At 42.8% G+C, this 22,354-nt stretch overlaps 1 protein-coding gene across 1 annotated transcript; it reads right to left on the reverse strand.

Annotated features, from left to right (window-relative positions):
* SEC62 (SEC62 preprotein translocation factor) lies at positions 1-19,573 on the reverse strand. The gene is made up of 8 exons (XM_086618370.1): positions 19,516-19,573; positions 11,212-11,320; positions 10,732-10,837; positions 7,872-8,082; positions 6,202-6,294; positions 3,648-3,708; positions 2,574-2,693; positions 1-2,011 (listed from the first exon to the last, which is right to left on the reverse strand). The coding sequence occupies exons 1-8, from the start codon at positions 19,549-19,551 to the stop codon at positions 1,545-1,547; spliced, it is 1,203 nt and encodes a 400-aa protein (XP_086474496.1). The 5' UTR covers positions 19,552-19,573; the 3' UTR covers positions 1-1,544.
* Positions 19,574-22,354: the final 2,781 nt, after the last annotated feature.

Consider the following 22,354-nt stretch of genomic DNA (forward strand, 5'->3'; position numbering starts at 1 on the left):
AGCTATATTAATAAAAAAGTGATCCAATTTATGTTTCCTTATGGAGTAAATATTCAGGAGATTTTAGAAGCAAATGTACCATATCCATGAATTGTTCATCAACGCACCCATTATGACGTATATATTTGCACGACCTGAAAAAATCAGTATTTCCATCCAAAACGCCAATGCTGGAAGGAAGGGGAAGCAATGAAGGACAGGAAAAAAGTTCTCCAAGTCAGTTATTAAATGTCAAGCTTACCCTTATCTTCTCTGACAGGGTTCAGGAGACAATCAAATCCATAGTTACTGTTAAAGTCGTCTAGAGGAACGACGCCGAGTCTTAACTCCTTCAGTGCTCAGTTAACCAAACCACACAGAACATCCTCCAGACGACCAGCAGAAAGGGATGCGTAAAACAAACTCCACAAACAACTCCAAGATGTTTATAAACAGATTATTAATGATCACTTCCTATTAGCTTTGAGTTACCTGCATTTCTGAACAGACGAACACTCTCCTGCCTCTTCAGTTCAAAAAGAATTCCAGTTCCAGAATATAGAAAGTTTTAACATTAAGGCATACATACAGCTATGTCGTTTGCTCTCATTTAATAAAGATCAGTTTACTCAAATACATGGAATGTTGGCACAAAACTAAAGCTCGTGTGGAACAGCTACCAATCATACACAAATATTCTGTGAGGTCCTCTTGACTTGCATTTCTCCGATAGATACACCACAAAATGGCTTTAATAATACAAACTGAACGCTGGATCAAATCTCTAAATAATAAGTAGCAGTTAAAGTAAATGGTTTGCTTTATTTGTAAATTATGTACAGAATACATTATTTTTTTTTTTTAATTACGACGGAGCAGGAGAAAGAAAACAGCCATAATTTCCAAACCATGCTGCTTCCTTCGCCTGCTGGAGATGACATCTTTCTCTGAACCAGATGTACAAAACCAGTTTGGATTTCCTCAGTTGCTGGCACACAGTCTGGAGAAACAGAGAACGCTGCAGCCAAATTCAGCGCTACCAGCTTTTGTATTTTCAGCAAAATACTTCTGCTAAAACTAGTTTTCTTAGGAAAGTTTTCACAACCTTTTGAAAACAAGCTCAATAAAAATATTGAGAAATCTGGGCTACGAAAGGCTTCACCTAACTAGCTATCAAATGAGTATAACTAGAAATAATCAGAGATTTGGTCATTCAACTTTTACCTGTTTTACAAAAGAAAGTTTGAGAAACTAAACTAATTGACCAGTTATGCAAGTACCAGAAAACTATGTTTTTCAGTGTGTTTGAGGACAATCTGGGCAATCTATCAACCAATAGAAAATGTGTCAGATTGATAAAACTTCTGTCAATGGGTATTAACGATTAACATAGTACCAAGTAATCAAGTTAATGGTTAAAAAACTGAAGGAACTAGATATAAAACTGTTTGGTAACATGAATATTTCCGCAAACAAAGATGCTACTGTACGGTCTGTGTTTTGGTGATCAGCCAACAAAGAAAATCCAACCATTTGCACATACTTAGTCCCAAAACCACAGTGAGTTATGATTTTCCATGTGAAGGCCTACTTTCGGTATCTTCTTCCTCCTCTTCTTCACAATCCCCTTCATCTGTTTGCTGTTCCAGTTCCTCTTTTGTGATCATTTCAAAGTCGTTTCCGTTTCCACTACTGTGCTGGGACCTGTCGTCTTCGCGCCTGTCACTGTCAGTGTCTGAATGTCGCTCTCCTCCGGAGCCGTCTGTTCCCGAGTTCCTCGTTGCTTCCGTTTTCCCGTCATCGTCTTCCTTCTTCTCGCTGTCTGATTTCTCCTCGCTGTCGTATTTTTGCTGCTTTTTGGATTCTGATTTTTCCTCTTTCTTTAAGTCTGCTTTTGGTCCTTTGTATTCGTGTGTGTACAGAGGCCTGAAGGAGTCGATGAATCCCACGTCTGCTGTAAGATTTGGCAGGAACCAGAAGTGATGCCTTCCTCCAGTGATGAGCCAGATGATAAGGAAAAGGATGCAGCGAGCTGCATAGAAAAAGAAAAGGGAAATTTTGGAGCTTATTATAAACATACACACTGCGCAACCACCATTCAAGAGATATCCCCTATCAACACTCACCCCAAGCCAGGGACGGGGGTGACCTTGGAGGACAATCTCTCATTCTGCAATAACATTGTTCTCACCACATCTCCCCAACCCCATTAACCACGTATCTCACCTATGATTTAGCTCTTTCTCCCGTCTGCGACAGAAATACAAGCCAGAGGCAGCTTTAAAATCCTGCTTACATCATTCTCACCACTGACTGTTACTATGCACAGTTCTTGGTTTTGTTTTGCCCTTTTTTTCCTTAAAAACGGAGGCAGTAACCAAATCTCCACTACATGGGAAACACAACCAGGTGCCACAAGCCTGGGCTTGCTTTCTTTCTGCGGCCCAACTCTGACACCCAGTGGCACCGAAGAAAACACGGACTTGGCCAGGCTGTTGCTAACAGCATACTGGGAAGCGAGTGTCGCCCATCTCAGACTGCCGGTAAGAACCAGGACTTCACCTGCCGACAAATTCAGGATGACGGACACTTACCGATGGCAAGAAGAAGAATACTGGCAACAAAGCAGCCTGCGCCTACACTGAGGTAATAAACACCAACACGCATTTCCGCGGGCCAGAGCGGGAACAGAGTCGCGGCTATGACAGCGATCACTACGTAGAAAGACAAGGAGAAAAGCATGAGAAGCACAACTGATTTCTCCCGCTGCGTGTCTTTTATTCAAGGTACTGGCTTACCATAGTATGAGTTACTGACAGTATTTTAGGCCTTGACCGAAACCCTGTCTAGTCCCACTGCTCCTGTTTTCATACTGGTAGAGAGACACCACGTCCAGCAACTCGAACTCGCTGTGCTCAGTCAACAGAGCCAAGAGAGCTCCTCTGAGGAGAGGGCACGAGCAAAAAGGGGAGCAGGGAGCTGCCTATAACCAGTGCAGCAGCCCTTGGGCACAGGGAGCTGGGCGGATCATCCCAAGGACTAGTCAAAGGCCTGAATACGGCCCCAAGGGGAACAGGGATTCTTGGGAACGGTGGTTCTCTCAGGGTGAGGAAGCTGGAAGGTACAGGTCAAGGGTGTTAGACCAGCAGTACAACAATGATCTTTGAGGTCCCTTCCAACCCTAACCGTTCTATGATTCTATGAATGATCTGTTAGCTCACTGATGTCAGTTAACATCAATACTAATTTAGATTAAAAAAATAAAATTAGGTGATTTGGCTTATCCTACAGAAATACAAGTTCTAGGGTTAGAAAGGTATCAGTCATAGTTTAAAATAATTCCTTTAACATCTTTCACATTTTTGTAAAACCCACATTTGCCTGTTGGACAACGTACTCATTAGCTTAAAGTGATGGAAATACACAGCTTGCAAAACTGTGCAAGTTCAGACATTTGCTAAAGTAGTTTCAACTTTTTCTCTTTACCATGCATAGCCGCTCCACCCTGAGATTAAAATTCATGCAATGTGATTGGTATCAAATCATGCTGAAACGGAGAAGCAAAAACTTTGTCCAGGAAAAAGACCAACTTCCCCAAGGACACACAGGCCTGCTGATATGATATGCCTACATTTATGATGTGCTCACCAGCATCTTCTCTTACTTACCAAGGACAAGTCCCATGGCAAAAGTTTTGAAGTGAACAGGGTCATAGATCCACACGTACACCTGCAAGAGAAACAATCTCATTTACACTTGGAAAACAAGCTCTCAGATAAAGGATTTCATTTGTTTCCTCATCCAAACACTTACTGCCGTGCTGAACAAACGGCCCTGCAGCCAGGACCGTATGGGGGTAGAGGGGCAGGGCGAGGGGCAGGGCAATGCTTTGAACAGGACTCGAAAGAGGTTCCTGCCAGTGAAAGGGCTGCAAAAGGAGACAGCTGGCCAAGGGGCTGCACGCCTGCGTGCCCGCACCGCTGCCTTCACTCCGTGCTGACGGTCGTCTGAGCCTCATGGCCAGAAGGCTGAGGACACCGCGCTGCCAAGGCGGGACACGACACAGAGCCGGGCAATGCGCTGGCTGTTCCAGCACCGAGAGAAGAAAGAAGGGACGGAGCTTCCATACTGTGTAAGAAAAACAGTGGAAATCTCAAGACTGGATCTACGAAAGAATTACTTCATGAAAGACACTGTAGCCAGAGTAACTTACAGGTGATGTAAAATCCCAGGGAAAACAATCAAGACAGTAAAACCGATGGGGAAATATCACTGAATCGAGGTTTGGTTTTCTCTTTCTTTATTCATGAATGTTGTTCAGCATGAAGCCGAAAAACTTTTGTAAAGAAAAAACTTCAAGTCCACCAACTGGAAACAAAAAAATACTTCTAGCTTTGAAGAGATCCCCGTAGGAGTTAAAAAAACAGACTGAATGTATGGAACAAAGCAACCAGCTGAAACGCTCAGCTCAGCTCAAGTCCCATTTGATGGCCTCAGGTAAGTGTAACTGTGTCCCACAGCGCACTGCTAGCTAAAGCTCTACAGTTGCAGCACCCAGTACCAAATGTTTGTGCGAGAACTGTGGATCCATCTGAATCAGGTTTGCTCTGCCTTTGAAAAAAAAAAAAAAAGCTTCTTGGTAAAGTACAGAAGTTTTTTAACTAGAAAAATAGCATCTTTTTTTCTTCCCAAACTAACAAGTTTGAATCTTACCTATTAACTGTGAAAAGAAGCTGCTGATTACTAGAAACCAGCAACCCTCATAGCAGATGTTTTAACACGAACTACCAGGAGGACACCTTAGATGCAGTACTACAGTTTTTCAGTATGATGCAACAAGTATTTAATGTTCCACTTCTCACAGGGTGTGAAAGTTACACAGGTGTAGCTGTGCTGCCAGTTAACTGTTCTGCAAGCCCAAACAGACTGAAGATGGTGACTGGTGACTGGGCAATAAGACTGTGTAACATTCAGTGTTTGTAAGTGCAAAGTAAGGAAGAAAAGGGCAAGAATGGCTTCAATGTAAACGCACAAAGACTGGCTCTGAATGAGCTACTACTTAAGAAAAAGCTCTTGGGAGTTGCAGTTCCTAAAAAAACATCAGCTCATTAATAAACAAAAAAGTCAATGATGTTAAGACAAGAAGTAGACACTTGTACTGCAACTGCAGTACTGCACCCTCATTTTGAGGGCAGCACGCCATCCCAGTAAAAGACAACAGGGAGGATCAGAGGTCGGTGTGCCTCACGAGATGGGATGGAACAGAGCATGGCACATTGTAAAAGAACTGCCTGAGGAGAGCAAAATAAAGACATGTAAAGGAAGTACGTTTTCCACACAAGGGATTTATATGGAGAGTTCACTGTCACGTCTGTTTTATAACCAAAGGTACCCAAGAATCTCGGGGGAGACTGCAGGGCAGTGACACACAGCAGCAACACAGAGCACAGTATAATTTTGCTCAAGTAAAGACTTAACACTTATCCCAAATCTTAAAGGCACAAATATGACTCTGTACCCTACAGAGTTACTAAAGAATTAAATACTTTGCCTCCCAGAAAAGTGAGGTACAGAGGAGTATTTATGACCACAATTTCAATGGTAAAGCCAGGATTAGAATTCAGGAATGCCCAAGTGTCACCTATCTGGTGATAGAGGTCACAAAGCCAGGCAGCCCCTGGGTGGCAGATATCTTATTTCCCTTCCTGTGACACCATGTTCTAAAAGGCTTGTGTTTTGTTTAGAAATATTTCAGCACAACAATGGCCCCAGGATCATTTGGGTTGGAAGGGACCTCAGGAGGTCTCTAGTGCACCCTCTTGCTCAAAGCAGGATCAGCTGCGAGGCCAGCCCAGGTTCCTCAGGGCTTTACCAGCCCGGTGCTGAGAGCCTCCGAGCACGGAGGCTGCAGAACCACTCCGGGCAGCCTGCTCCAACACCCCAGCACATCCTGGGGACAAACATTTCACCTCGTGGCCACTAATGCGAAAACTACTGAGAATTAAGTTTTCTTGTAGATTTTTTTAAGTTACCCTACATTTATCTCCCTCTAACATCCTTGCAAATATCTAAAAATCTGATGCTTCAAGATCAGCCATTACATTGCCATGAATTTTTTCTTCCAACATGTCAAGAAAGAGTTTGCAGAAATACAGTAAATTAACCTATCGTATGGCAAGAGTACATGGACAGGAAAATTTAGAAACTACCCACAAAACTCACCTCATTTCCATCCAAGAAAACTTGGTCTTCATGTGGCTCAAGTTTAAATTTCCTCTTAGTTTCCTTTTTCTTGGGTGTCCCTGGGGTCTCATCCTGAGGACAAACACAAATTATATATATTTGAAAAATTAAAGGAGTTTTATATTCTGGTGTTGTAATGTATTGAGTCTGATAACTTTTCACAAACTTAAGATCACGTTCACACTTTCAATTTTTTTTTTTTTAAGTAAAGATGTTTTATTTCCTCCTGTTCTCATTTACTACCAACTGGGTACCTCACGAACAAAGGAAAATTGTACGGAAAGAGAAATTTTATTTTTAGTTACTGTCTAAGGACTGGACTATGACTTCAGGATTATGTTATGTCTTCAAATGTACAGCAAAGCTCCACTGATACTAACAAAAAGGCTGCACAGACATCAAGAACAGGGTACACCACCTCATAGCCACTAACTTTAATAGAATTATTTGGTACCATATTTACCACATGGGCATCCTTTCAGAATCCGTTTCTGCCTCTTTATTCCCTATCCTCCTCAATTCCTTTTCGGATCTTGTGCTTTCTTCTCCCTGTCTCCTGTTTCATCCTCTTCGCTTATTTCTTTGTTTGAAATTAACTTTCTAACTTTTGTCCTGGGTTGTTGTTGAAGTTACTACCCAGTGGCTTATATAATCCACTAAAACATCAGTTCAATAAATAATGATTAGTTTAAAAATTAACGTTACATTTAATACTGTAACTCTCCAGGTGACAGGGAAGTGGAGGAGTTCATAGCTTTCATAATCAGCATTTTAAAGTCCTTCAAGAGTTAGGTAATCTTGTACTGGCTTCTGTTTAGACTGCCAGCAAGATTGTTCTGGTTATAATTAGTTTATTAGCTACGCAGCTTTCTTCTGAGATCTAGACCTCTGTACACAGACTACACCTCTCACTAAAGGCACCATTATTTCACCTAGCAGTATCTGAACGGCAGTAACTTTTGAGCACTATCCTGCTCACTCTCACTGGATTCATACCACTGTAAATGGAAGTCTCTCCTGCGGATTCCTAACAGTTTAATTTAGGAATTCTGTTCTGCTAATAAAATAAATCAGGAATGAAAACATGAGAAAATACCTGAAAACTTGCACAGTAATAACACTCTGAACTTTACAGACAGCAAATGAGAAGTCTGTGAAAACTAGGCATTATGCAGATTGGTGATGGAGCTGTCAAACAGGAAAGCAGCCCTCTATGACAGAGCTACTCACTAGCACGAAGTATCCAATATCACATTCCAAACACTCTTATTACCAAACATTGCTAAATTGTTTCCTTTTCCCAGGTGCAGCCACGCTGCTGTGAGACGTCAGGTCCCACGACACGTGTCATTCGGTGCCGACGTACACCTGTACAAAGCACCGCTGCCCGCTGCAGCTGAAGAGAAGTGGGTTTTCATCAGCTCGGCCCACAGCAGAAGATGATGAGGTACACAACGGCCCAACCGAAGCCTCTTTTTTGATCTAGATCAAAATCAGAACTCCGAAGTTTAAAAAAAAAACCCCGAATAGTATATTTTAGAGATGAAAACAGGCAGAAAAGGTATGTCACGTTTTAGAACGACCAACCATTTAAGCCAATGCAACCTTAACAATCCGTTAATGTATTCCCTGTTACAGACTGCGCGTACCTTCTTACACTCCTCTTTTTCACCATCCTTTTTCTTTTCCTTTTCTTTCTCCTTCTTAGTTTTTTCATCTTTGCCACTTTCCTTTTTGCTCTTTTTCTCCTCCTCTTTCCCACTCTCAGTCTTTCCTTTTTCCTTTTCTTTCTTTGTGTCCTTGTCAGGTTTCATTTTCATCACTTTCAATGCTCGATGAAAGAACTGTTTTTTCAGGAGCCTTAAAATAAGAAAAGTTAAATGATACATTTAAGTGTGGCCATGATAATAACGTTTACACTCAATTATGTTATTAGATGCCACTCTAGATTATCTAATACAGCAACGAATAGCATGACTGAAAGACAGAGGTAACCATCATCTGCTCTATTTACAACCAAATACACCAGACTTAATTATGCTGCGTCTTACCTCTTTTTCTGTTCATCTGATCAAAACTGGGCAAAACCCATACTTTTCTGTGGCAGAATTTGGCACAGATATAAAGGAATACACATGATGTAGGATGGAGAAAGCCACCAAGTCAATTTAATTATCTCTCCCATTAATGCAACTCCATCCAATATTTATTTTTGAGTTCATGTCAACGTATTTCATGGCAAAGATAAGCAAGTGGACATATGGCTTATTAAGTTCCCTGCTAAGTGGTGCATGATGAATAAAATCACCGTTGAAACTGTGGCACATATGCAAGCACTCCATTCATGCCAGCTACAAACATGCCCTATAGCAAGTACATGCCAGCTACAAACATACCCTATAGCAAGTACATGCCAGCTACAAACATACCCTATAGCAAGTATATCTACGGGGCACCAGGAAGTAGTGTTTGATAGCCTTAAGGTTGTCGCCCACAAGTCACACCCTTGAAAGGATCATGGCCAAATTCGGAATAGGAAGAGCAGTACAGAATACTGCTCCTCAGACTGAGGAGGCAGTGGGGTGTAAAAACCAAGCACCCATTCACACCAAAAATCCTGATCCTCTGCATCAAATCCATTTGACTTCCTTCCTTCCTTCCCTGATTTCCTCCATCTCTTGCTGCAGACCAAATGCTTGTGCTGCACTGCGTGTCCAGTTAGGGAAACTCGCTAAAGACAGAAAACTCATTCTACCAGTTAAACTCATGTGCATGTTGACGATTAGAGTTGTTTCAGGTACACAAAAAACCTTCCCTTAGACAATTGTTGCCATGGATTCTCTTTCTAGCAACAGAAAAACACTTGTTTGGGAGAAACTACTTTTCTTCACAGCTGGAGGTTTAGGGGGCTCAGGTACTGAGCAGCTCACAGGTCAGGTCTGGCCTGTAGGACTACCTCTGGCTGACGGAACACAAAAAGACGGGACTGTGCAAGACCTACTGCCCAGAGCACGGAGCCACGGTCCCAGTGCAGCCAACAGCCAGGTGCTGAAGCAGGACAGATCTGGACATAACCAATGAAGTGCAGATAGCTTGCTGATTCCCGACTCGTTAATCCTCTATAGATCTGCTGAACACGGCATTACTCATGTAGCTTATTTGTGAACAAAACCCCTCAAAAGAAAACCTAGTAAACTTCGATCAATGTGTAAGTGTACCAGGAGATCTTATGTTCTGGAGCAGCACTATGAATTTAGTTCATAACTTGTTTCAAATATGCAACTAATTGACTGGACACAGGAGGAAGGAGCAGGATCTGATATTTGGTTTCTGTTTGATAGGACAGGTAACACAAGCAATGGCCACACCAAGAGAGTTAAGGTACTTATTTTTAATACAAGTAAGAGCCTAAGCAGCCTCTTACACTAAAGGGATTATTTTTGTACTAAGACATTCCTCCATCCTTTCCAAAAGGCAACGGAAGGAGACAGTGTTAATGTTTAAAACTCTGAAAACAGCTTCAGTGAACAAAGGTGGCCTTAGCATTTTTAGCAACATAGAAGTGAGCAAGAGAAACCGAACTGCAGACGTCTTACAGTGCCAAGTGGATCATCGGGGCACAAAATGATACTGGTGATAAAAATCAGTGCCAGAGAACAGAGCTGAACTGATTTTCTTTGCACACTACACAGGCATTCTTCACACTGCTGGAGCTGAAGGACTTAACCAACTGTCATCTCATCCCATTTTTTAGTAAGTGAAGAACAAACATACAGACTTCTACCTCAGTCTAAAGACTCTAGAAGGGAAAACGTATTTTTCTGCTTGCATTAAAACAATGCTTTTTCCTAAACTTTCTTGAATAATCAGCAAAAGGATTAAAGTTCAAACACGGAATCAGCCCTGCCTCAGCCCTGGAACCGGGGGAAGAATCTCACCTTGCTGGATGGCTATCTAAAAGAGGCCAGAAAAAAAAGACTAAATATTAGCCACATTCTTCGTTTCTAAGTAGCTTTCGCAGAGCCCTCGAAATGCAGGCAGTCCCCTTAACCCTACGTGTCTGCCCCAAACAAGGTACAGGCAGAACATGCCCTTCATCTAATAAAGCACTTAGAGTACACTAAACACCATTTGAGAGGCATAAATTGAACCTCCAGTCCACCTTCTGCCACGATGGCAGACCAGGTCCACAGGCACGAGAGACTTGAGAAATCTGATCCTAACTTAAAATAACTATAAAATTTAGGAAAATCGTTTTGTTCACCTTGCTGTCCCAAACAGCATAATGAAAGCATGAGAGTGTTTTGAGAACAAAGATGATGGAACTACATTGTTTCCGTTTCTGGTGTGACACCCTCTAACACAGCAATAAAAATACAATCATTATTTTTACATATAGACACAAAGGTTTAGAATGCATGAAGTCTAAGTCAAATTGGCTCTTAAATAACGAAGACATCTTGGAAACTATACTCATTAATAAAATTGCTGAATTAGGCTAGGTCGTACCTGTTGCAGTAATCAACTACAGACTCTCGAGTTGTAAATAAAGCCTCTTCTCCCTTCTTTGCCTTTGCCCATTTAGAATCCAGGAGGCAATCCACAGCTTTTGAGGCTGGAGGGGAAAATGGAATTAAAAATGCATTAAAATTAATTACATTTATTTTAACATTTAGTCTGCATTCCTTGAACCGCACCAACCAGTGTTGTTCCACATCCTCTAAACTTTTAAAGTCAGGCTAGCCACTATTCTGAAACACATTATTCTTGACAACTCTGTACCTTTAAACCACAGAGTAAAACGTTTACTGTGTTTACTTCAGGCTGATAAGATTAAGTTTATGGCTATCTAATGCCTAGATAAGTTTTCAAAAATCAAACTGTAAGATCAGTGCTTATCAGATAAAGCACTGATAACAAAAACAAAACAGCCCCCCCCCCCAATGTTAGAAGAAAAAAGTTTAATTCTCTGAGTAAAAGTAACCCTACCAATAAAATAATCAACTCGGTGGCCCATCATGTTGGTGGATTTTGTTGGACAGTTGAAACGTAAGTATTTAGCAACAGCCTTCTCCTCTTTGAATGGCTCACCAACCTCCTGCAATAGTAAAAGTGCAAAATTAAACACATGGCAAAGACAGTCATTTGGACTCAAAAATCAGGTATTGCAAAGTCCTCATTATTTTATGGCAATATATAAATAACAAATAAAACGTAAAAGATGTGAAAATAGGTCAAGTCATTTTCCCCAAATGCCTTCCGTCTACCTAAAGCAAAAAAGCAGGAATTGTTAAGTTGGATGATCCAGAAGTAATGACTTCGAACTCCTTTAACAGCTCCGTAAAAAGAGTAAACTAAAGGAGAACCTAAGAGGAAAGTGCTGGAAAGCACATGGAGAGCTGCTTACGGCATACAAGATTGGAGGAAACAGTTGTGAAGCTGAAAGCAAAGAAAAACAACTGAGTGAGGAATGAATGTGTATGAAATGACAGCAATGTGGGCACACTGACAACCCAAAGAAGTGTGGATTTCACATGAAAGAGGAGAAAACCACTGAAGGATTTGGCTACAAACCCTCAGTACCACTGCACGGCTACAAAATGACTTGAACTCCAGAGCACCATCGAGGAGATTCTTCCAATCTAGAGACTAGGAACAGCAGGGTGAAGCACCCGAATGTCCAAATGGCTATTTTAGCTGAAGGAGCCCTTAGTCTGCACAATTCATGAACTCTGTGCGTTTACCAACCTGCAGAGAGGCGGCGGAATTCACAGATGTCTCAGACAGAACGATGGAGATGGGCATTTGCGATTATGAAAAATTAAGCTCTAATATTTTTAAGCAGGAAAGGAAGGCTTTTCCTATACATATCTGAAACAAAGTCGGCACGTTGCACTGACTCAGGTCAACAAAATTCCTATCTCTAAGAGTTCTTTTAGGCAGTAAGGCTTGATTCTCCGAATTCCTCCGCTATTCGCAGAGCAGCATCAGTCAACACCAGGACATCTTTTCAGACTGCCAGTACCTTTGCTGCACCTACTCTTCTCATGCTGGCCAAAGAAACAGATTACAGAAACCACAGAACAGACTGGTGATTTACAGGAATACATGGAATTCAAAGATTCTGCATAAAGACATAATGTTTCTACAGGTCAATAAACAAACACAACCTCCATTCCTGCTTTTCATATGTATAATCATAATACCACAAGCAGCACGTTAAGCGGGAAATGCAAGGTCAAACAGATATAGTTACACCAGAATAAAAACTTCAGGTGGTGAGAGCTGTTAATTTTCAACAGTTTGCACAGCTAACTTTCAAAATCAACTGGTTAATGAATTATCCCTTTAGAGGAGACTGCTGCTTTTCCTATCTGAGGACAATTTTAAACAGAGTAATACCGACATAAGACATCCAGGTGACCAAAAGCACTCTGTAGTTTGTTAGTTCTGAGATTATTTACATTTTTAAAGTCTAAATTCTTGTTATGTACGCAGAAATATGCTCTCATACTCATCAGTTAGTTTTAAAAACATGTGCCTAACTAAGTCAGATGATCCTAACAGTCCTCATAAAGATTACATTAACTCTTTCTCCATGTTCAATCTCAGTTTTTCCCCCCTCAATTTTACAAATCTGTATAACTCACGGAAAAACATTAATCAACTGGCAATGCACGTATGCACATAATTTACATGCTGTGCTTTGATGCTCCCTTATCCGGCACACTCGTACCAGTAACTGTAAACCACTGATGACACTACCAAGTCTGGTTTCAGAACAGATTTGGTTTACAACGCACTTAAAGAAAATGAGTGAAGGTGCACCGTCGTTATCGTACGGCCCGTGCGCTAAGGTTCCACGGAGAGTGATGCCTGCAGGAGCACCTGAGTTTCAAAATAATGCTGTTCTAATATTTCCTACCAGCAAATCCAACTTAGACCTCCTCACAGGGTAAATGTTCTTCTCCACAGCACAGACTGCAAAGCAGTCAGATATTCACATCAACGTTAATTGCTCTGCTAGGATTTTTTTTTTCTTCCTAAAATATTTATGATTCTGCAAGGTCATGTGATGTGCTATACAAGCAGTGGCTGGCACCAGGAGAGTTTTTTTTTCTATTGCTCCTTGTTATGTATTGCTTTGTCCTTTTCTGTGGGATAGTTTCATAACATCCCAAACAAAAAAGCTTCCCTCTGAGAGAGACTGCCATAGTTTACCTGAGCTCATTGTAAGAAAGTTTCTCTTGCAATTTAATTCCCACTTTTCATCCTATTTCATCCCTGCATTTTCAGACTCTGGCTTCTGTTAAAATATTAAAACAGATGACTGATAGAAAATATATCACATTTCATCATAAAGTGAAATCAACAAAAGCACTGAAAATTTTGGTATCCTAAGCACGACTTTTTAAAGATGCAGTTCAACTAGTCTTTATGTTCAGTAGTAAAAATAGCCAAAACCCAGACACTTTTAGCCTCTTTATACATTTAGAAAAAGACTATACAAATGAATCAAGGGGGAGTGCTCAATAAACTACAAAGCTTTAAAACAGATGACACAGCCTTAAAAAGCACATGAAAACTTCCTCATATTTAAAGTTTGCTTGTATAGGAAAGACAGAAAGATTGGAGAAACATTTCAGGCAATGTATTTCTGGAATGTTGTATTAAAATTCCATGATTAAACTGTTTTCAATTAATAAAAAATAGGATAGTGTCAAGCTTCCAAATACTTCTGCTGTAGGTTTTGTTTTGGACCCTTGCATCTACTTTAATTTTATATATCGAAACATGCACGTTGTCACTAGACAGCATGTGAAATTTAGAGATTCATGATCCCTGGTAACTTACAAATTCTAGAAGAATGCCATTAAAAATAAAATCAAGCCCCATTTCTTATTTATCCAGACAGAAGAACTCCACCTACAGGAGGATAGGAAAAGTGGTACTCAGTCTACCTACTTACTAGAGATGCACTGAAATTTTAAGATTTTTATAGTAATTCTCAAACATTCCTATCAAAATTCTGTCCTTTATGATTCATAAAACAATGCTGAGATTTGCCTAAACCCAGGGACCTTCCAGATCCACTGAAACGAAGGGAAAACCCTAATCAAATGATATTTTACCTTATCTCCCAAATCAAAGTACAGCACAGTGCATTCTGAACTTCATTCAACACACTGATGTCGTTCCCAGTGAATTTAACCTCCAAATGGGACTGCAGCAGCAGACAGGCCTGTACACATTAAAAATGAAAACATCTGAACTGACCTATTGAAACTAATGGGCCCATGAGCTTCCTTTCCCCTCTCATCTCCACCTAGGTGTGACTTATTCAGGTTCTCTTACTCCTGGAACCACTCAACGGATGTCAAAAGGCCAGGGCATATTTGTGGTTTGAGCACAGTTGTGAGAAGACAGGCAAGACCCAAGACTGGATGATTTCCTTCCACAACACTGTAATGTAAACACGGTTTCTGGAAAATCAGGAGAGAGTAAATGGTGACGATCACTAACAAGACAAGTTACTTCATGTGCAGACAAATGCATTACAAAGATTTATGCTCCTCTGTTTTAAAGGGGTCATTGAAATTCTTTGATGTCAATAAAATGAATATCTCGTTTATTTCTTTGCTCCTACATCTAAGAAACTAGATTTCTCAGAACATCATCCCTCACAGAAGACTTCTGAAGCCTAATCGTTTATACAGTTTTCAGATAAGGAAAAGCAGAAATTTAAGCACATTTGTCATGTGCAGCCTATTTTTCAAGCCGAAAGGCTACGTCAAAAAATGACACTATGTCAACCAACTATGTTCCCGCCTCACACCTCTCCTCATACTATAAGGACACTACAGCTACATTAGCATTATCTTCTCTCCCGACAGGCTGAGCACATGGAAGCCTGGGCGGAATCACAAGATTATCTTTTTCCTTTCCCTGTTGACTCTCAGGACCTTAGACTAGAAGACGTTTTGTGGCAGGGAAGACAGTACTCTTCATCCATTCTGCTGGAACATTTATACTTTGCCCAAAATAAGTCAAGGTGCAGTAGGACAGAGAAAAAGCACACAAATTAGCATAATCTGATGGATCACTGGGTGGGAGTTGGTAAAGGGAGAAACAAACACGTTAGGATCTTAGGACTCCCATCTATATTTTCTTCAGTGACTAATGAACATAAAATTGTCCGACTCTCGCACTGATGACCAGTATATGGATTGCTCGAGGTCTCTCAAAAGAAACTGTGGCAGAGCCATGCAGAGAAACCAGTTCTTCTGGATTACCATGGCTGTGTGCTAAGCCACAAGACATTAACTTTTCTTTACAGAAAAAGATTAACAGATATTCTTTGTCCTAGACATATCCTATAAAAATAAAGTATTTGTTTTCTTCCTTCTTTCTTTTCAGCCATCACTAACCGTTTTTGAGCAAAAGCTGTAAACAGAGTTCTAAAACCCATGCAAAGGAGCAATATACAGCACTTTGAAGCCAAAACATGCCAGCTTCAGTCCTTTTGTAACCCTAGGCCAGTTGTTTCAACTTTTTCCCTTCCTGCCTCCAAAAACATAACTCAGATTTTCAAAAGACAGCAATTCTTGTTTTACTGACAAGTGAGAATGCTACTTTTAATCCTATTTTTCTGCATTTTCCCCCCCTTAATCTTTGTTTCTTCCTCCTCAGGTATCACCTGATACCACTCACTTCAGAAGAAGTTATTTAGCCATTCTTTATCATCCCACTCAGCTTTACTAGAATTTATGAGAAAATAAAGACAGACGGGCAAGCTGGACTAAAATCTGTGTTACTGGAAAATCCTTGCATTGTCATTTCTGAAGATCCTTTCCACCCTCATTCACAAAAACACTGTAGCACCGGAAGCAGCAGTGCAACTGCTGCACATTTTCCTTCCAGTAGAGCCCAAATCAAGACATAACAGACCGTAGGCTGCAATAGTTAATATTCATTAGTAGATGTCCTTCATCGGGAGAGTCTCAAAGCCTGAATCCAGTGATTCGAGAGGAAAAAAAAGTTAACAAGGAAAGTACTTGCCATCAATGGCACATACACGGCATTGATGCCACCTCAGCCATCAATCTGCAGCGAGATATTTGCTCCAGACCTGCCCAAGAACTGATTTCTCTATTGTAAGAGCAGTGTTTATACGCACTAACATTTCTAGCACGGAGGACACAGCACCAAGGTGCTAGGCAAGCACTGCTAATCACAACACAAAGATAAACAAAGCTTCACATGGGCAGAATAAAACCATGCACAGTGGAATCCAGCCAATGTAATTAAAATTAATGCCTACTTAGCAGTCAAATTGCAGACCTGCCAACAAAGTGCCACGTGTTACCCAGCTGAAGGCTTGTCAAAGTAACCAGCTCTGAAGATTTAAGTGAATTATTTCAGGATACGTATGGAACCGTGTATTTTTTCCCCAAGAGATGAAATAGCTTTGATCAGGTTGCTGGAGTAACAAGCGTTCAAAGACATCCCTCATCTTTTGAGATGTATCTGCCTAAACAAAAAATACCAGACTAGCCATTAGACAACATATGTTGTTCCGCTTTTAATAAGTCCTTTATATACAGCAAGCATTCTTGATTTCAGAAATCTGAACCATGTAGGGACCCACTGGCTTAAGCAATCTGCCTCCCACAGACCAGCCTCTACTTCAGACATAGCAGTGAAGAATCTCTATGTTAATTACAGTTAAATTACCCTCAGGAATGACACTTTGAAAACTTCACCTCTAGAATGTCTTTCTTCAAACTTCTGAAGTTCAGATTCCTGCAACTTCCGTAACTTTCTGCTCGTAGCCAGAGGAAGAGTCCAAGCTATGCAACACAGACTGGGCAACGTGTCTTTTTATGAGGACGTATCCTGTCATTACTTCCGAGGGAAAACACAGACAGCAGGCTTGACAGAACTTTGAACTATTTTATCAAGACTTTTTTCACATCTCATCTCATGTGTAGCTGGCTGACCTAACTACAATGATTCCAATCTTGATGGCAGACATAAAATCCTATAAAAATTATTCAGAACCCAGTTTCCGTGCACATAGTACTTGTAATTGAACTCTGTTACATCAGGCTCTTCCACAGCTAAATATACCTTCTCCTGCTAAGAATCTTACTCTTGTCAAGAAATAAAGCTCTGCTTACTGACAATGGGGTATTCAAATGTCAGATTTGCAAACAGTAGGGTAGATAGTCTCCATATTAAGGGGTACACATCACCCTAAAATAAGTACACACTTCTAAAGCACTTGAAACACTTACAAATAAAAATCCCACACTCCTTTTTAAAAGAAGAAACTTGCAGCATTCTCCTGAAGCATGATAATAATAATGCAACTATGCTAATAAAGTTCAAAAAGCTTAAAAAAAACCCAAACAAAACTAAGAACCAAGAAAAACACGTGTTGCTTTATTCACTGACCAATTAAGAACACCCTCTGGGCATTCAACAGCATTCCTTGTTTGCTGTGTCTTCCCGTTGTTGCTGGCATACATGGGGAAACTAAGACGCAACACACATTTATCTGCATAATTATATCACAAATTCGGGCCACAATCTTAAACCTTAAGTGTCAACACCCAGGCATCGATTTCATTACAGGCAATCTGGGAAATCCTTCTACTGCAAACAGGCTGGAAATTAAGCATGTGCTTAAGTGCTTGCAAGACCACAGCCTTGGGTATTATACAAAACATTAAATTACATTTAATTTGGTTTTGATGGATGCTTTATTGAACTATTGCCGTCCTTGGTAAGGGACAGTCTGTGATGATTATGGAAGGAGAATAATTCTGTAATGTTTTACAATAATGCACTGAATGCCTGTGATTGATAAGGCTTGCTTAACAAGATTCTGATTAATTACTCTTCGTGTCCATCCCTCTCCCCCCCACCCCTTCCTCCCCCCAGAAATCTAAATGAAAGGGAATAAAAGGAACCATTACAGTACAGACACATCTCCATCTTCTCAGGGGAAAGGAAAGTGGGCTGGGAAGGGAGAGGAAGAGAAAGGAGAGCAACCAAGCAGAAGGATGACATATAAAGTGTACATTGTTGAATTACTATGATTTCTCTCGTGAATATTATCTCCACTTACAGCAGAGCAATAAATCCTAAACAAACACTATTTAGGCTTAGGGTTAATAATACATAACAGTAACAGGCCTTATAGCTACTGATGCTGTAACTATGCCCAAAACGTCCATGAAAAACTCTGTAAAATTCACTGTTATATATGGAGAAGTCCAGACTTCCAGGTAAGTGACAACACTTAAGTGGTCTTTATTTTGCCTTGAAGTGACACCACATAATTACCACGACATTTTAACATGATCTCAAAGCTGATTACGTCTATTTTTAGACGCAGTTGTTTGTTTATGTTTTCTAAAAACAAATTCCCTTTCCTTACCACACCGTTTCCTGGCTGGAACACGTTAGTTTTTAAGATGCTTATACCATCTGTGCCATCCTTTTGCTTAGGAATCACCGGAACAGAGACGCTGGGTGCCAGCTCGAGGCTAAGGCGGCTGCTCGCCGGGGGATTGTGAGTGTCGTTACACCGCTCTGAGCTGTTGTTCGACGCCGGTAACGGGTGAGACACCGAGTACAACACGGCGATTAAAACCAGGTAACAGCTCGAAATCGCACCCTCTGGTCAGCGAGAAAAACGACCCGCTTTTAGGGGCGCAGACCCCATGAGGACGGAACCGGCGGGTGACCGGGCGGCCGGGGCTAACGGAGGGGCCGGGGTGCCGCCGGCCGCCCCCAGCTCCCCGCCCTGAGGGGCGGCAGAGCCCGCGGCACCCCGGAACCCTCCCACCTGCGCGGCTCCGCCGGCACCGCGCAGCGGGCTCCGGCTTTTCTAGGCATTTACCAGGATTTACGAATTTGCCAGAAAATTCTGAGGAAAACCTGTCCCCCCGCAGCCAGCTCGGGCTTTCACCGAGCTCCGGTGCGGCGCTCCCCCCGCCTGCGGGGCTTCCGCTGCCCCGGCGGCGGCCGCCGAGACGAAGGCGCTTCCCTCAGCGCCGGCTCCCGCGGGCCGCCCGGGCACACGGCACCGCCCGCCGCCGCCTCCTCGCAACGGCGCGGCGTCGCGGGGGGGAGGCCGCAGAACCGGGGGGAAGCCCCCCTGAGAGACGGCCGGGCCACCCGGCGCAGCCCGCCTGGAGACGCCGGGTCGCGCTGAGGACGGGGAGGGAGAGCTGCCGCCTCGGGAGGGGCGCGGGCCGGGCAGGGAAGGAGAGGCTCGGCTACCTGGATCCGCTTCCTGTGCCTCCGCCGCTCCGCCATGTTGTCCCCGTCTGCTCCGCCGGTGACGTGGGCGGGGGGGCGGTGGCGGCGGCCTCGCGAGAGGCGGCGGGAGCCGGCGGGGAGGCGGGAAGGCCGCGCCCCTCAGCGCCTCTGCCCGCCCGGGCGGCAGCGCGGCGCCTCCGCCTCCTCGCCGGGTGGTGCCGGGCGCTGAGGCAGAGCCGGCTCGCAGCATCCCCGCGCCGGGGCTGCGCTCTGGTGGGCCGCCGCGGTTCGGAAGCACCGCTGCCCTCCCCGCAGCAGTCCGGTTCATGAGGAACTCCCCGCGGGGGCGATGCAGCCTGTCCCGCCTCTGCGCCCGGGCCTCACCCGCGGCGCTCAGGGCCCGGCGCCCAAAGTCCAGCTCCAAAATCGGGGCTGAGGCCTCTCGCCGCCCGGTTCCCCCACGGGCAGCCGGGGCTGCGGGTCAGCGTCTGCCCAAGGCAGTGATCCAGCTGCGTCCCACCATGTCCGCAGGCTGGGCAACGCTCCTTGGTGCTCAGAGGTAGCACTTGGTACGTGAAGAGGTCGCCCGACCTGCTGGAATAAAGGTCCTCCAGCTCTTGGGCAGTAAAAATCTATACATTAAGTTTTGATGCTCCTAAACAGGACATGAGGGCTTAAGGATGCTCGACAGAGCAGGCCTTTGTTGGTGGATTCAGACAGCAACCTATATAAAGTAAAATGGCCATTTGTCACGCTGTCCCGCATGCTTTAGCGATGAGTTCACTCAAGTCAGCAAAGCGTATAATGGTTTATCCTGGCTCCATGTTTCCAAACCACACCCTGGCACTTTGGGATGGAAAAGTATGTGCAGTGCTGTACCGTCTTGTCCAGCCCTTTCAAATCTTGTTGCCTCTTCCTGTTGCTATGATTTTGGAACCTTTCAGATTGAAAAGCAGGTAATTAAAAAGCTAAAATAGTTTCCAGCAGCGAATTTGCCCCTGAGTCACCGTGCCAGTTTTTGTGCTTTTTTTGGTACGATGTCTTTTTCTTCTGAATGTTTTGCTCTTGCTGTTGCTGGGCAGAAAATCTATACAAGTTACAAATTAAGCTGACTGACTGCAGAGGGAATGAACTATAAAAGTGTAAAGATAAAATTGTAGGTATAGGGAATTAAAGGTTTTATGGTTGCAATAAAACAACGCCTTGTAAAAAGTAGGCACATTGCATTTATTAAAAAAATACATTGAAATGTATTGTAACAGTTATTTCATGTGCTTAACTTCTAGTAACATAAAAGCACATCTGAAATGGAGGCTTTCTTGTGGAAGAAGTTTTAGCCATCTGTAACTTATGGCTTGCTAATAATACACAATGCCTGCAGTAAGGGTTTTCACAGGGCATAGCTCAAAGCCCCTCTGCTGTCCCTGCGTAGGCACAAGCTGAACTTCAGCTGTGAAACTCCTCCCTGCTCTATGGGAGAGGCTGTTTGAAACTGTGCTCCTGGCTGCTTGCTGCCCTCCTCGTGAAGGGTCTCATTCCGGATCATCATCCCTCATACCTCTACTTTCAGGCTCCTTTAAGGTCTTACTTCCCATATGCCTTCTGTGTCTTGGAATCTAGTGCTGATTCATAAACCCACCTTTAATGCCTAGCCCTTAATTTTGCTTTTTTTTTTTTTTTTGGTGTGGTGTATTATCTGCAGTCCATCAAGCTGTTTGCTGCCAGAAAAGCACCTTGGATTTCTGCTTAATCTTTATTTTATTTTTTATTTTATTTCCACAGAACTTTTAATTCATCTGAAGTTTGAGAAACGCTAACTTGTGGGAGCTCTTCCCAGGACAGCTGGGCATGCAGCAACAGATTGATGTGCAGCACAGGGAGCAAACTGGTCTCTTCAAGCAGATCTGTAAGAAAGCACTGAGGGATGGAAAGTGGGCTGGGGAATGTGTCCAGTATGAGGAACAGGATGGTGAACTTCTTATGACCGTGGAGCACAGAGCCTATCAAAACTGACTCTTACAAGGGACGAGTTTATTTGCAGTAGTCAGTACGGCAGGAGAACAGGAGAGAAGCAGGTGGCTGAGCCTCAGGAAAGCCAAGGAGTGGAGGTGACGGTGCGAACAGCTTGCATTTGAGGTTAGTGTCTATGTCGACTGTTGGGCAGGCTGCAAAAAGGAGCATTTTACTGCATTTGAAACCATGCAGTGAAGTCACAGCCCCGTAAGTCCCAACTGCCATTTTGACTAGAGCAGGTTTCGGAATCATGACCGCTGAAGTTACTGTGGTGAAGGATGTTGCATGCAAGTGGAGTGGTTTCCTTTTTCAACTGAAGCCAAACTGACAGCGTTTCATTAGCCGCTTTTCCCTCCTCCTCCTTTTCTTGACCCCAACTGTGTGATCTAATATGGCAGTATGGATGCTGGAAACTTCGTTCAAAAAACAGCTGGACACATTCATGAAACAAAAATGCATCCTGAGCTATTAAATATAAAAATCACCTCTGGCTGTCTGCGAGAGGTCCCTGGACATAAAGGAAGTATTCTGCAATGTTTGCTTTGTTCTTATTCTCTGCTTTAAGTATCCTCCCTTGGCCTCTGGGGCAGGTCACTGAGTTAGGTGGTGTTCTACTCTTTCTGGAACATGTTTTCTTATACTCTTATATTCACTGTTCCTGGCACTTTATTAGTGTTTGCGTTATTGGTAATCTCTTTGTTTTGGGCTCAGTGTCAGTCATCCTGAATCCATAAGATGGTGTGTTCTTACCACTCCGACATGGTTAATACGTGCCAGAGGTGCAAGGCTACACGTTGGCAATTGAATTACTGGCAAGAAAATGACAAATTATCTCTAGAGTCACACT

Source organism: Tauraco erythrolophus, chromosome 11 (assembly GCF_009769465.1).
Source record: "Tauraco erythrolophus isolate bTauEry1 chromosome 11, bTauEry1.pri, whole genome shotgun sequence".
NCBI lineage: Eukaryota > Metazoa > Chordata > Aves > Musophagiformes > Musophagidae > Tauraco > Tauraco erythrolophus.

What these genes read in the sequence shown, in the direction of transcription:
- SEC62 (XM_086618370.1), bottom strand. Translation starts at nt 19,551, where the DNA reads ATGGCGGAGCGGCGGAGGCACAGGAAGCGGATCCAG. An exon ending in GGCACAGGAAGCGGATCCAG is followed by an intron (nt 11,321 to 19,515) that starts GTAGCCGAGCCT and finishes TTACTATTGCAG; the next exon opens with GAGGTTGGTGAGCCATTCAA. An exon ending in CCGAGTTGATTATTTTATTG is followed by an intron (nt 10,838 to 11,211) that starts GTAGGGTTACTT and finishes TTTCCCCTCCAG; the next exon opens with CCTCAAAAGCTGTGGATTGC.